We start from the raw sequence: 11,911 nt of genomic DNA, 5'->3' as shown, positions 1-11,911 counted from the left end.
AGCTCTAGAGACAGGGCAACCTGCAGAAAGGTACAGGGAGAGAGAGAGAGGACACACAGTTAATGACCTGTAATGGTGGTATATAAAATTATAATGGAGAGGGGAGGAGAGGGGCTCAGCATCATGGGACGACCCAACCCAGCAGTCTAGGACTATATAGAGGTTGAACAGCTTACTCTGGAGTGCACACTTGTTTTTGTGCATTTCTGTTGTAATCATGCATCACATGACATGGAAATCCAGGTCCACCAGAGGAAAAGTTAAGAATGATAAAACAAAAATACTTTTGCGCACCCTTAGAGATAGGGTGAGGAGCTCAGAGTAGAACCGCCGCTCCACCACATCGAGAGGAGCCAGCTGAGGTGGCTCGGGCATCTGTTTCGGATGCCTCCCGGGCGCCTTCCTAGGGAGGGGTTCCGGGCATGTCCCACCGGGAGGAGGCCCCGGGGGCGTCTTTAATTATCCTGGTTATCTTTGCTTAGTCTGCAATGCCTTGGCATTCCCCCGGAGGAGCTGGAGGAAGTGTCTGGAGAGAGGGAAGTCTGGGCATCTTTGCTTAGACTGCTGCCCCCGTGACCTGGTTCCGAATAAGCGGAGGAAAATAGATGGATGGATGGATGGACTTGTGGTTTGTCAGAATTACGAGTTATTATAAGTCAAACAATGAAACAATGTCAAAGATGAATATATATTTTGATTTATATCACTTGAGTGTAATTTTGCCTTAGTCAGAATTTTGAAAACCACACCAGCTTGTAATTTCACAAATGTTTTTATTTATAATTCATCTAATTTTACTGAGTGTCATTTAGGTTTTTTTAAACATACGTAGTTAAGGTATGCTTTGGTCCCCAGGACCTTATACTGTGATGATTTTGTCTCATGATCTCATTTCGATTTATTATGTAACACCTCATCTCATAATAAGTATAGATTTTACTTACTTCCAATTGTATTATCCCATATGTTTTACCTATAGTATCATATTGTGGCGACCCTGACCGGCCGCTGATGTTCGTGTGTTCTGTTGTGTGCAAATGGGTTTGACATTGTTGTTGAAGGCTGTTCATGTATTGGTTACTGCTGTTTTCTGTGAAATGCCGCGCTGTTCTGGAGGAACAGGTGCGGGAGGAGATAAGAGGGATGACAGGTGGGCGTGTTGGTTTGGTTCTGTTGGCGGGCGATGGTGAAGTTCGGGGAGAGACCTGTAATGTTCTGTTTTGTTACCTGTTCCAGTGAGCACATAGTGCTGCGTTTTACAACCCTTGTCTTTCTTGTTTTTGTACGGCTGAATAAAGCCAAGAAAAGACAGAGACGGTGTTCTCCTCATTGCCAGTCTAGGTGCCAGCACACAGCTGGATAGTAGTTGCACAGTCAGGTTAGGATCGGACCAGCTCTCCTCGACCCAGCCAGCGGTCGCCACAATATATTTTGGATGTGAACCTTCTCTGGTAGGCTAGTGGTTAAGACGCAGTGCTTTCACCGTGGTGGCGCAGGTTCAAATCAAGGTTGTGTCAGGAAGGGCATCCGGCGTAAAACAAATGTCAACATGCTTGTCAATTCGCTGCTGGCGACCCCGAAAAAAACGGAAGTGACATTCATCATATATCTTGAATGTACCATTATTATTTTAATAATATAATAATCCATTGACAATTACAACACAGAATTGCGACATATTCCAAACTTAAAACATCTTTTCAGCTCTTCTTCCAGCTGGTGTAGCTCCCAGGTGCTTTTCGCCAATATGGCCGCCAGGGGGCACATGACGCTACATTGGTGAGAGTACACCTGAGCCGCTCCCCGCTCCTCAGCAGGTGCAGGCGATTGGCACACCGAAGTGTGAAGTCCGTCCTAGTTTTCCTGCCAGGAAAGTGAACATTTAAGTGGTGGTCACTTCCTTGTCTCTGCATTGTTAGCTGGCTGCGCTGAGGTGAGATACAACTGCCTTTACTTTGATCGTACGATTATTTAAATGACTCTTTATCTTATGGAATGTGGACCATGAGCGAGGAGATGGAATTTCCCCAACTGCTTCTGTCTTAATACCCAACGCAGAATGGCTTGCTGTGATTGACGACCATGGACCTCCAGAAGAGACTGACTGCGTGTTGGCAGAGGTTTCTGAATTGTTTTAACAAACCGGGTCAACCTGATGATCCCCCTGATGTGAGACGTGGGTCAAGGAAAAAACCATTACCGCCGCTGCCAGTGGCGAAAGCGAAGGACTGTTACATTGCCCTGTATGATTACTCCGCTCGCACCCACGAGGACCTGAGCTTCAACGCTGGAGATACTTTAGAGATTATTGAGAAACGTACTGATGAATGGTGGTTTGTTAAAGCCCTCACCGGGGTTTCGGCTTTCAAAGAGGGATACATCCCTGCTAATTATGTGGCACCTGTGGAGAGTATTGATGCTAAACCGTAAGTTCTTACTGTGTTCATCCTTCCTGTAATGTTTTCAGTAAATGCTGATACTACAGACGGTCTTTAAACTGAATCTCAGTATGTCATTTTCATGTAGCCTGTCGTTAGTCTACTTGGATAAGTGTAAAATGTGACCATAGTTCAGAATCATGTGTTGTCCTGCATTAAACACTAGTTAATAATTGTCTGTGACAAGGAAATCTAATCTTACGGGTTAATCATTTCTGTTGCTGCCATTTCTTGGTTAGTTTGACTGCTATGATCACACCCATGTGAACAAAGAGGAACTGGTTTTGTAACAAATTCAAATTTATCATCCTACAGTTTAATCAGTGTTCTATAAAAAAAACCTTGGCACCTTCAGATACGGAAGTATTGGGTTTTCCCCAAGTTGTTTTCACATGTAAAAATAGGAAGCCCATTTTCTTTCCTGTCAAAGCTCACTGAAAAGTCCAACCCATGTTTGTGATGCATTCTCAGGTTACATAGCATCTTAGTGAAACTGGTTTCTGCTTGGCTGTACTCTGGTTTCTCCTGTTTTGTCTACAAGGGTAAATAGGCTAGTATCGATTCCCTTCAATAGTCTAGGTATTGGTTGCATCATAGTTTTACTAAGTCACAGACTTGATGGGCATGTTTTGTTCTCCATTTAGTAGTCTCAGTTTGTTACATACAAGGCAAGTTTGTTAGCACATGTTCATAGATAAATCACTTCAAAGTGCTTAACAATGTACACAAATAGCCAAGACAAAATGGATACATAGACAAAACACTGAAATGCAAATTAGATTAAAAGATTAAATTCAACAATTACATGACCCCACAAAATAGCAACATGTAACTGGAGAGACTTAGACAGTGGATTTACACTGGCATTATACTTTGTACCCCTTTACTTCAGTCTTCCCTTGACTAAGACTACGTTCACACTGCAGGTCTTAATGCTCAGATCGGATTTTTTGCCATAGGTTTCTTAGCTTGCATCAGAATCTGATGAACCTGATTGACATTGTGCATGTACATGAGATATTAAAATCTTTTTATATTTGTGATCCTGTAGAGTGCCTCATTTTTTTTCAAAAACCTTTTTTTTAAGTGGGTGCTACTGCTTATAGCTAATGTTACTGAAACATGAGGAACTAGTGACTTTGTTTGGGACTATTGTCAGCAGCAGAGTCATTCAGAATAACTGCTCTGTGTATTTTGCCTTACTCTTACATTGCCCATCCAGTGTGCCTTCATGGTAATGAAGGAACATGACACCCAGTGCAACAGTGTTGGTCACTAATGTGACTTTAGTTTTTGGAGATCTGTGGCACAGAGGAATATGATATACCGGCTGTCATCAGGCTTCAGATGGACACAATACTTGCGAGTTGGATACATTCATTGTGGTTTTGTGGTTTTTCAGGGGATTGACTAAAGGAAACTTGTGGAATATCACTAGCTTATTCTTGACACTAAAGGTAGAAAATACAGTGTCATAATGTGCTTTAGGTGTAGCAGACAGTATCAACAAGCCATTTTGCAATCAATCACATTATCAATACACACAGTGAACCTTTCAGTTCCCTGGGAATTGATTTTTCTTTTTAAATGTACATTAATTTTTGTTATGTGTCTGATTTGCAGATGGTATTTTCCTGACACCAAGAGGCTGGATGCAGAGAAGATGCTGCAGGCTGCAGGGAACATAGATGGTGCCTTCCTCATCCGAAACTGTGAAAGTCAGAGTGGGGAGCTGTCACTCTCAGGTGAGCTAAAGAAGAATTTACATTAGTTTTTAATAAGTTTCCCATAAGCAAGAAAACAAACACTGTTTAATTTAGGAGCAAAAAAATGGTCAGGTTGTTGACTGGGGGTGGGTTTATACAAAATAATAAATGAATATGAGTAATGGCATATTCCATAGTGGGTTTGTGTCTCCTCTAAGAAGTGAAGGGCATAATTCTGTTCCAAAAGTTTACATCCTGTGTTCTTTTTCTTACAAATAAAAGGAAGGTAAAACACAGCCATGCTCATTTCAATACACTTGGGTTCGGTGCTGTAGCCTGGTCTGACCACTAGCTAGATGCTAGTGTGAACAAATTTTATATAGCTTTATATTGCTCTTTATCTGGTGTTGCTGAGTCAGTCCTCTGGCTTTATGACCAGGCAATAAATTTCATAATTTGAAGGGAAGGGCCATTTGACCTCATATTTCATACATTTTTGGAGGACATGAAGGCCCATAGACAAATGATGTGTATGTATTTATACAACTGTAAAGTTACAAACTAGGATTTAAAGTGCAGATGCTTGTGGAGCTGTTTAAGGGAAATATGCGGAGATGCTCTATACTGCTGCACTGGCAGTAGTAGTAACTCACTGATTTGAGAACTGACCATGATCTCATAATTGTCCACAGTTGTCCTATTGGACACTGGTTGGCTACATAAGCTTGTTTAAATGTTTGTGACATCTTTAAAGAAAAATAATAATTGTTTTGGCTAGTCAGCTAATTTTACCCATACTCATTATAGTTAAAAACAGAACTTTGGTTTAATGCATCCTAAATAATATTAATCTAGAATTAATGAATCTGACTGAAGAGCCAGTTTGGTGTGGGATTATCTGAACAACTTTCTAAAAGTGTTCAGATTTCCTTTTTCAGTTGTGTATTTACCACAGTATCAATAACTGTTACTCACATGAAGTCATGTTGGTTCTGCTGTGTGTGTCCTTCAGTGCCACAAAGCACACATTTCCCACCACAGGCATTGTTCAAATAAATTGACTTGTTCACTCAAATGAATGATGGATTCAAAGTCATTAAGTTAAACAAACAGTTTCTATTCCAATAGAAGCAGTGAGAAATTTCTCTTTCTCGGTTGTAATCTGTCTTGCTCTTTCATTACAGCCAGTTTTTATTTATTTGCGTCCATTCACTAAACTAATCGATGGCCTGATTCGTTTCACAGCCACTAATGTATTCACTGGTTTTGTGTGTGAAGCAGGCCAGTCAGCTGAAAACATATTTACTCTATGCCAGCTTTACTGATTTAATTCATTGGATTTACTGATTACATTTAATGAGTAGAGTACATTTAATTAAATGTACTCTACTCACTGTTAACATCTGTCAGTCCTTGATCAGCATCTTTGTCTGTCCCACAGACAAAGATGATTTGAAACACACCACTGCACTGGGTGACATTTCTTCATTAGCAAACTCCAGGCCCAAAGGTGACAAGCTAGCGGACTGTAAACAAAGCTGAGATCTCACACAAAACTTCGCACATGCACAGTTGACTCTGACTTGTGCTCAGGAAATTATGGCCACTCAGAGCCTTTGGGCCAAAATCGTGGAGCCTGGGATAATGGGGGGGGGAAAAAAAAAAAAAAAAAAAAAACGTGTCACAAAGTGGAGTGGTGTGTTTCACTGATGTGTTTTTAATCGTCGCTGAACAACAATGAAAATCTGTCACAGAGACAGACAACTGTGAGTGGAAGCACTCAGTTTTAGTCTCTGTATGTAGATAGCTAAAAATACTATTTAGTATATAAAAATGGCAAGCCTTGTTCTTTAAATATAAACCATGATAAAGTGTACGTGACATGAAGGGGGATGAATACTTTGATACATCTGTATATGTCAAAATCAGAGAGGTGTCATGTTAAGCAACTTCCCCTGTCAAATTTCTCGGAAGAACTAAACCATAGTTTTCACACAAAGTGGTGGATCAGTTCATTTATTTATATTTAACTCAATCTTAAAGCTGCACTAATGAATATTTTCCTATATGCAGTTGCCTGTGTGATGTAATAGATGCAACTTGTAGGCATGAACCCACAGAGAATTGTCATCAGTTCTGGAGATCCCTTCAGACCTTTACAGCGTCATTCTGTTCATTGTTTTACAACCTGTAGCTTTACTGTTCTGCTCCAGCCTCAATAAACCTAATTTACTCAAACTACTTGCTCAGCAGAAAACAGCAGACAGACAAAGCTGGCAACTAGCAGGAGCAGCTAAAGAGCCAGATATCTTATCAAGAGATGGAAATCAAAATGAAGCTAAAAGTAGGATGGATTTTGACCTTGGATTCATCAGGTGGACACAAACATGACTTGCTTGTTGGTTAGATATAAAAATATGCCTTTGTTTGCTAACATGTTGACTATATCTCCTTTCTATGAAATTGTATAGGCAAAATTTGTTTTTTGCACTTCCCTCAATCAGCCAAAAATGTACCCGTACTACTATACATGGAAGCACAGTTAATCCGTTTAACATAAATACGTTTCTATTATGGTGACATGATGTAATGACAACAGTAAGTCAAAGGAAAAATAAAAAATCTTCTTGATCACAAGTCAATTACAAACTAATGGAAATGGCAACTTCTTAGAATATTAAGCCTATTGGAATATCTCCTACTGATCCTGTTGTATAAGCAGGACTATGACAAATTTGTGTTCACTTGCACTGATTAAAAGCTTTAGGTCCACCATAGCATGACTAAGCCTTACTTGTGCAGTTGATGACTCTTGAGTATATTACTGGATGTTGACTTCTCTTTCAGTACTGGACAACAGAAGGGTGAAGCATTACAGGGTTAAGAAACTGGATAATGGTCACTTCTTTGTGTCGAGGACCAAAACTTTTGAAACACTGCAGGAGTTGGTGGAACATTACTCCAGACAGGCTGATGGCCTCTGCGTCTGTCTGGGTGAACCATGCAAAAAGGTAAAACACACTATACATTACAGTATGACCTAAACACGTGCTGTTTTTCTACTATTGCCTTGTTTCTATTCTATTTATGAAAGTATAACAGCAAAGTATCATCTCAGTTAACAGCGACTCTTCCTGTCCTTGTAGATGGAGGCCCCACAGACTCACGGTCTGTCCTACAACACAGCGGACCAGTGGGAGATTAACCGCGAATCCATCAGGCTGATAAGGAAGTTGGGAGCCGGACAGTTTGGTGACGTCTATGAGGGCCTGTGGAATGAAACCACACCAGTTGCAGTGAAAACCCTCAAACCTGGTACACAAGCACAATCACTTATTTGCAATTTAAAAATACAAGTAACATAAATTAAGTTAACACTGATTGTTCATCACATGATCTCAAGGTGCTAGATGGAACCGGACAAACCAGAAATAACCATCTGAAATATTAAGATTGAAAGTTCATTCTTGAAAATGATCATTTTCACAAAGCAATCTCAACTGAAGGTCCACTGGCTAGCTTTTAACAAGTGGCAAGAGTTTAAGACTCCTGGTTTTAATGTTCTCTGTGGTTCTTTAGAAGGGCAGCCCTCAAGAAAGATTATTTAAAGGAACAAGATAACTAGACCAAAGTAAGGTCTCTGAGGTACCTCATTTAGATTTCTCATTGTCACTAAGAATAATGTGTAATTTAGGTAAGCCCAATTAAACCTCATCTCCTGGATCCTCTGGCTTTTATACAGGTTTTTATTCTGTGTGGCTGTCATTGCTATTTGTCATGGGCTAATTTCTCAGAATTTAAAATTTTGTTAAGAATATCTAGAATGTAAGCAGGCGTAGTTCCTTGTTTGGAAAACGAACATGATAGTCAACACAAGCATCATTAGCCTCTATGTGTAACCAAACTAAAACAAAGCAACTAGAATAATAGTACTTATTCAGAAACTGAAATCCAAAGATCTTTGTAAGAGCAAATATACAAACACTACACCACAAAATGTGTCTTCAGAGATGTGAATAATTTTAGGAAACAATTTGACCCCCCAATCTCTGAACACATCTCCCAGGTACCATGGATACTCGGGACTTCCTGCAAGAGGCTCAGATGATGAAGGGTCTGCGGCATGCCAAGCTGATTCAGCTGTATGCTGTCTGCACCTTGGAGGAGCCCATTTACATCATCACAGAGCTGATGAAGAATGGCAGCCTGCTAGAGTACCTCCAGAGTAAGATGGCTGTACTTGCACCTACACATGGCTCCGTTTTATGATGGAATCAAGGTTCAACACTGCTCCTGATGCAGTTCTGAAAACAATCTCCACAGCTGTGGCAAAGGTCAGGCTACAGTACAGAGGTTTATACTAGGGAAACAGAACCAGTGTAGATTCTCGGTCTAAACATTGTCCCTGTGCACATATTTGACATTACCAATTTTGTTTTCGGGTAGTCTAAAAAAATGTAAACATTTTAGATTTTAATATTTAGGCCAGATTACGCAAAATACAGAACATTAAAAGGGAAAGTCTCTGCAGTCTTGTTTTTCAGACTTGTGGTTCCATACTGTAAGTGTACTTGAGGTAAAGCTGTTGTGAGGTGAAAGGGACTCAATTTGGCTTGCACTTTTGAGGATATTGTTATCGTCATTGTATATTGTGAATGATTGTCCATAAATCCACCAAGACCTCAGAAGAAAACTCAATAACGTCCCTGAGAATCATCAAAGTTTTCAAGTCTGTTCTCACTGAATAACTGTTTTACCTCATGTGAGTGATAACTTAATTAAAAAGAGACCAATTTGAATGGCACTCTTTTGAATCACAATTACTATTTAAAACTGTGAATGTTTCAGCCAATTTGCCTTTCTTAATTATGGAGATATTCTATACTGTCATTCTGCCCCATCTGTACTTCAGCTGTTGAATCCTGTTGACCACAGTGCATTACAAGTGATACATTGTTTTCTTGTCACAGCTCTCTGTACAGCAAAGTCAGATGGGCTTCTTTGCAGTCAAGAGTAATTAACTATCTTTTTATGTATTTATAAGGCCTTACTGTTGCAGAACTGCCAGATTTCCTCACACCACTATTCTTATTTAAACCTTGTAACTACAATATTCAATCAATAGCTACTTGACTTCAGATGTCCCATATGTAGACACTAATCTTGGCAAAAATGCAAATTGTTTTTACTGATTCTTGTTTCTACGGGATATCTGTCTGTTGGTTCTGGTTATATTTTATAAATTGGATTTTATTATTCTCTGTGGAAGTGTTGTAGTGCTCAAATCCAGGACTTGGACTGGAGTCCTGGTTTTTGGTACTCGTGACTTGACTTGGACTTGAACACTGACTGACTTTGACTCAGACTCTAGCTTTGACTGCAGTCAAACTCAGAAGTTGGAGACTCAGATTTTTTTGTTTGTTTGTAACAGGCCATAATAATTTACATATAGATAATGATATTAAAACTTTGCTACATGTTGTGCCTGAATCATGGTAGGTCTGTGATACTGTACATTATGTGTCTCTCTTGCTTGATTACAGAGGATAAAGGTACCACGCTATGTATGTCTGACCAGATTGAGATGGCTGCCCAGGTGGCATCAGGCATGGCTTTCCTGGAGCTACAAAACTACATTCACAGAGACCTGGCAGCCAGGAACGTCCTGGTGGGGGAGAACAACATCTGCAAGGTTGCCGACTTTGGCCTTGCCAGGGTCTTCATGGTGGGTTTGACATTTAAAGCTCTATTTTACACTGTGTGTAGCAAGTGTCATTGTTCTCACAACACAAAATTATCACTAGATTTTACTGATACAAGTGAAATTTTCACCTTATACAATGAAGCTTGGTAAGTGTTTGGGGTGTTGGACCTATATTTTAAAGCCTTGAAATGAAACCAAGCCCACGTTCTCCACATGCTGCCCTTGTTCACCGGCATGCATTGTGCTGTACAGCTTAATAAATGCTCTACAACCCAAGCCACATACAGTAATTGTTTTCACTCCAGGTATTTTCTCATCGGGTATTTTGTGATGCTGTGATGTATCAAATACCTCTCTAAAACCCAGCTATGTTGTGGAATTGCAGATTGTTGCATTAGAGCAGACTGACCGAAAGTAAGAATCTGTATTGTTTGCCATTTGATTACTAGAAAGAGAATGAGAATGTTTACGAGCCCAGAGAAGGCGCCAAATTTCCTGTGAAATGGACCGCTCCAGAGGCCATCCATGACAACAAGTTCACTATTAAATCTGATGTTTGGTCCTTTGGAATTTTGCTGTATGAGATTGTGACATTTGGACAGATGCCTTACCCAGGTAACATTTATTTATATACAATTCTAGGAAGATTGTGAAAAATGTGACATCCAAAAAATGCAGTTGTTCTATAAGTGATGTAGTTGTCAAAGTCTGAAAATATCTGAATGCAGAGGTCTCTTCTGTTTGATCTGTGATCATGTCCTTCTGATTGTTCCAGACATGACAAACTTCCAGGTCGTCCAGAGGATTTCCCAGGGTTACAGAATGCCGTGCCCCCCAAACTGCCCCAAACCCATGTATAACATCATGATGGACTGCTGGAAGAAGAATGAACAGGACCGGCCCACGTTCGAGACCCTGCAGTGGAAGCTGGAGGAGTTCTTTGACATGGATGTGTCGTCTTATGATGATGCTGGCCAATATTAGCACACTGACCAGACTAATATGTGGAAAGAATGGAGCAAAAAACAAACCCACTGTGTGCACCACAACATAATCAAATTAAGAAAATTATCATGATGTTTTAATTAAATTAAAGTAACAGATTTAAATGTCCATACAAAATTCCATTTGATTCTTGTCATTGCAGTCAAATGAAATCCACAATGTCTGATCTGCATGTGATAGAATACTGTAATATAAAGTGAGAAACGTTTTACTACAGGAGTGGTTAGTTGTGACGCTCCTGGTCTTGTTTTGTGCAACAACGGAATTAAATTTCAGACAGGCTATATGTGTGTTCAGCCTAACTCACAAAGCACATTTTATTTGAAGAGTCCTCATTTAGCACAGACACAAAGCAACTATTTGCCCATCTTGATAAACCAGTTTTTCTTGTACTCAGCATAGCACACATCCTTTTCACGGGAAATCTATTAGCAGAAGTTACTCAAAAGGTGTCACAAGTCCTGTTTGAGACATGTTTGCATACAAGCTCAATCCTAGTGAGTGGTAGGTGCAGTAATCTCGGCTCATTCCTGATTGCATATGTAGTGGAACTGCTGTAAGTGACCTTAACGTTGCTCAAAGGTAGGCAGGGTAGGTTTTGTCTCCACTAATTCCTGAGAGACTTATGGGTTTTTAACTGCTAAGCGCTCCACTATGTTTTCCAGGTAGTAACCGAGTTTGTCTGGTGCTGGACACAGGGTGCACAGTGGTGTAGAACTTTTCTTACTGAAAACACTTGCCACTGGAAAGGATGCTGATGAGAGGGATGACTGAAATTTGTGAAGTTACAGGCCATAAAATTAAGTGGGCTGTAATGGTTCATAGCTGAGGGAAGTGCTGAGTTTGTGCAGTACACCCAAAGCCATGGTGATGTCTCACCTGTCTGGTTTTATAAGGCTTACTTTCTGTTAGGTTTACTCATGTGGGACCTACTGTGTAATAGCTCGGTCAATGAACAATGTGACACTTGACTTAATCCCCCTATTTTAATTATTTTTCTTTTGTTAGTGCTGTAGAACTGCCATCAGAAGTGGTTGAACCAGGTGGATTATCTCATG

At 40.1% G+C, this 11,911-nt stretch overlaps 1 protein-coding gene across 1 annotated transcript; it reads left to right on the top strand.

The window, feature by feature from the left end:
- Window positions 1-1,803: 1,803 nt before the first annotated feature.
- On the top strand, window positions 1,804-11,159 carry frk (fyn-related Src family tyrosine kinase). The gene is made up of 9 exons (XM_020612923.1): window positions 1,804-1,933; window positions 2,059-2,426; window positions 4,062-4,183; window positions 6,992-7,155; window positions 7,291-7,459; window positions 8,211-8,369; window positions 9,688-9,869; window positions 10,298-10,463; window positions 10,624-11,159. The coding sequence occupies exons 2-9, from the start codon at window positions 2,083-2,085 to the stop codon at window positions 10,830-10,832; spliced, it is 1,515 nt and encodes a 504-aa protein (XP_020468579.1). The 5' UTR covers window positions 1,804-1,933; window positions 2,059-2,082; the 3' UTR covers window positions 10,833-11,159.
- The last annotated feature ends 752 nt before the right edge of the window (window positions 11,160-11,911 follow it).

Source organism: Monopterus albus, unplaced genomic scaffold (assembly GCF_001952655.1).
Source record: "Monopterus albus unplaced genomic scaffold, M_albus_1.0 scaffold128.1, whole genome shotgun sequence".
In the NCBI taxonomy this organism is placed as follows: Eukaryota; Metazoa; Chordata; class Actinopteri; order Synbranchiformes; family Synbranchidae; genus Monopterus; species Monopterus albus.
The sequence above is the reverse complement of the archived record's forward strand: the minus strand, read 5'-3'. Positions and strand labels throughout refer to the sequence as shown.

What these genes read in the sequence shown, in the direction of transcription:
- frk (XM_020612923.1), top strand. Translation starts at nt 2,083, where the DNA reads ATGGACCTCCAGAAGAGACTGACTGCGTGTTGGCAGAGGTTTCTGAAT. An exon ending in GCCTTGCCAGGGTCTTCATG is followed by an intron (nt 9,870 to 10,297) that starts GTGGGTTTGACA and finishes TTTGATTACTAG; the next exon opens with AAAGAGAATGAGAATGTTTA. An exon ending in TGGACAGATGCCTTACCCAG is followed by an intron (nt 10,464 to 10,623) that starts GTAACATTTATT and finishes TGATTGTTCCAG; the next exon opens with ACATGACAAACTTCCAGGTC.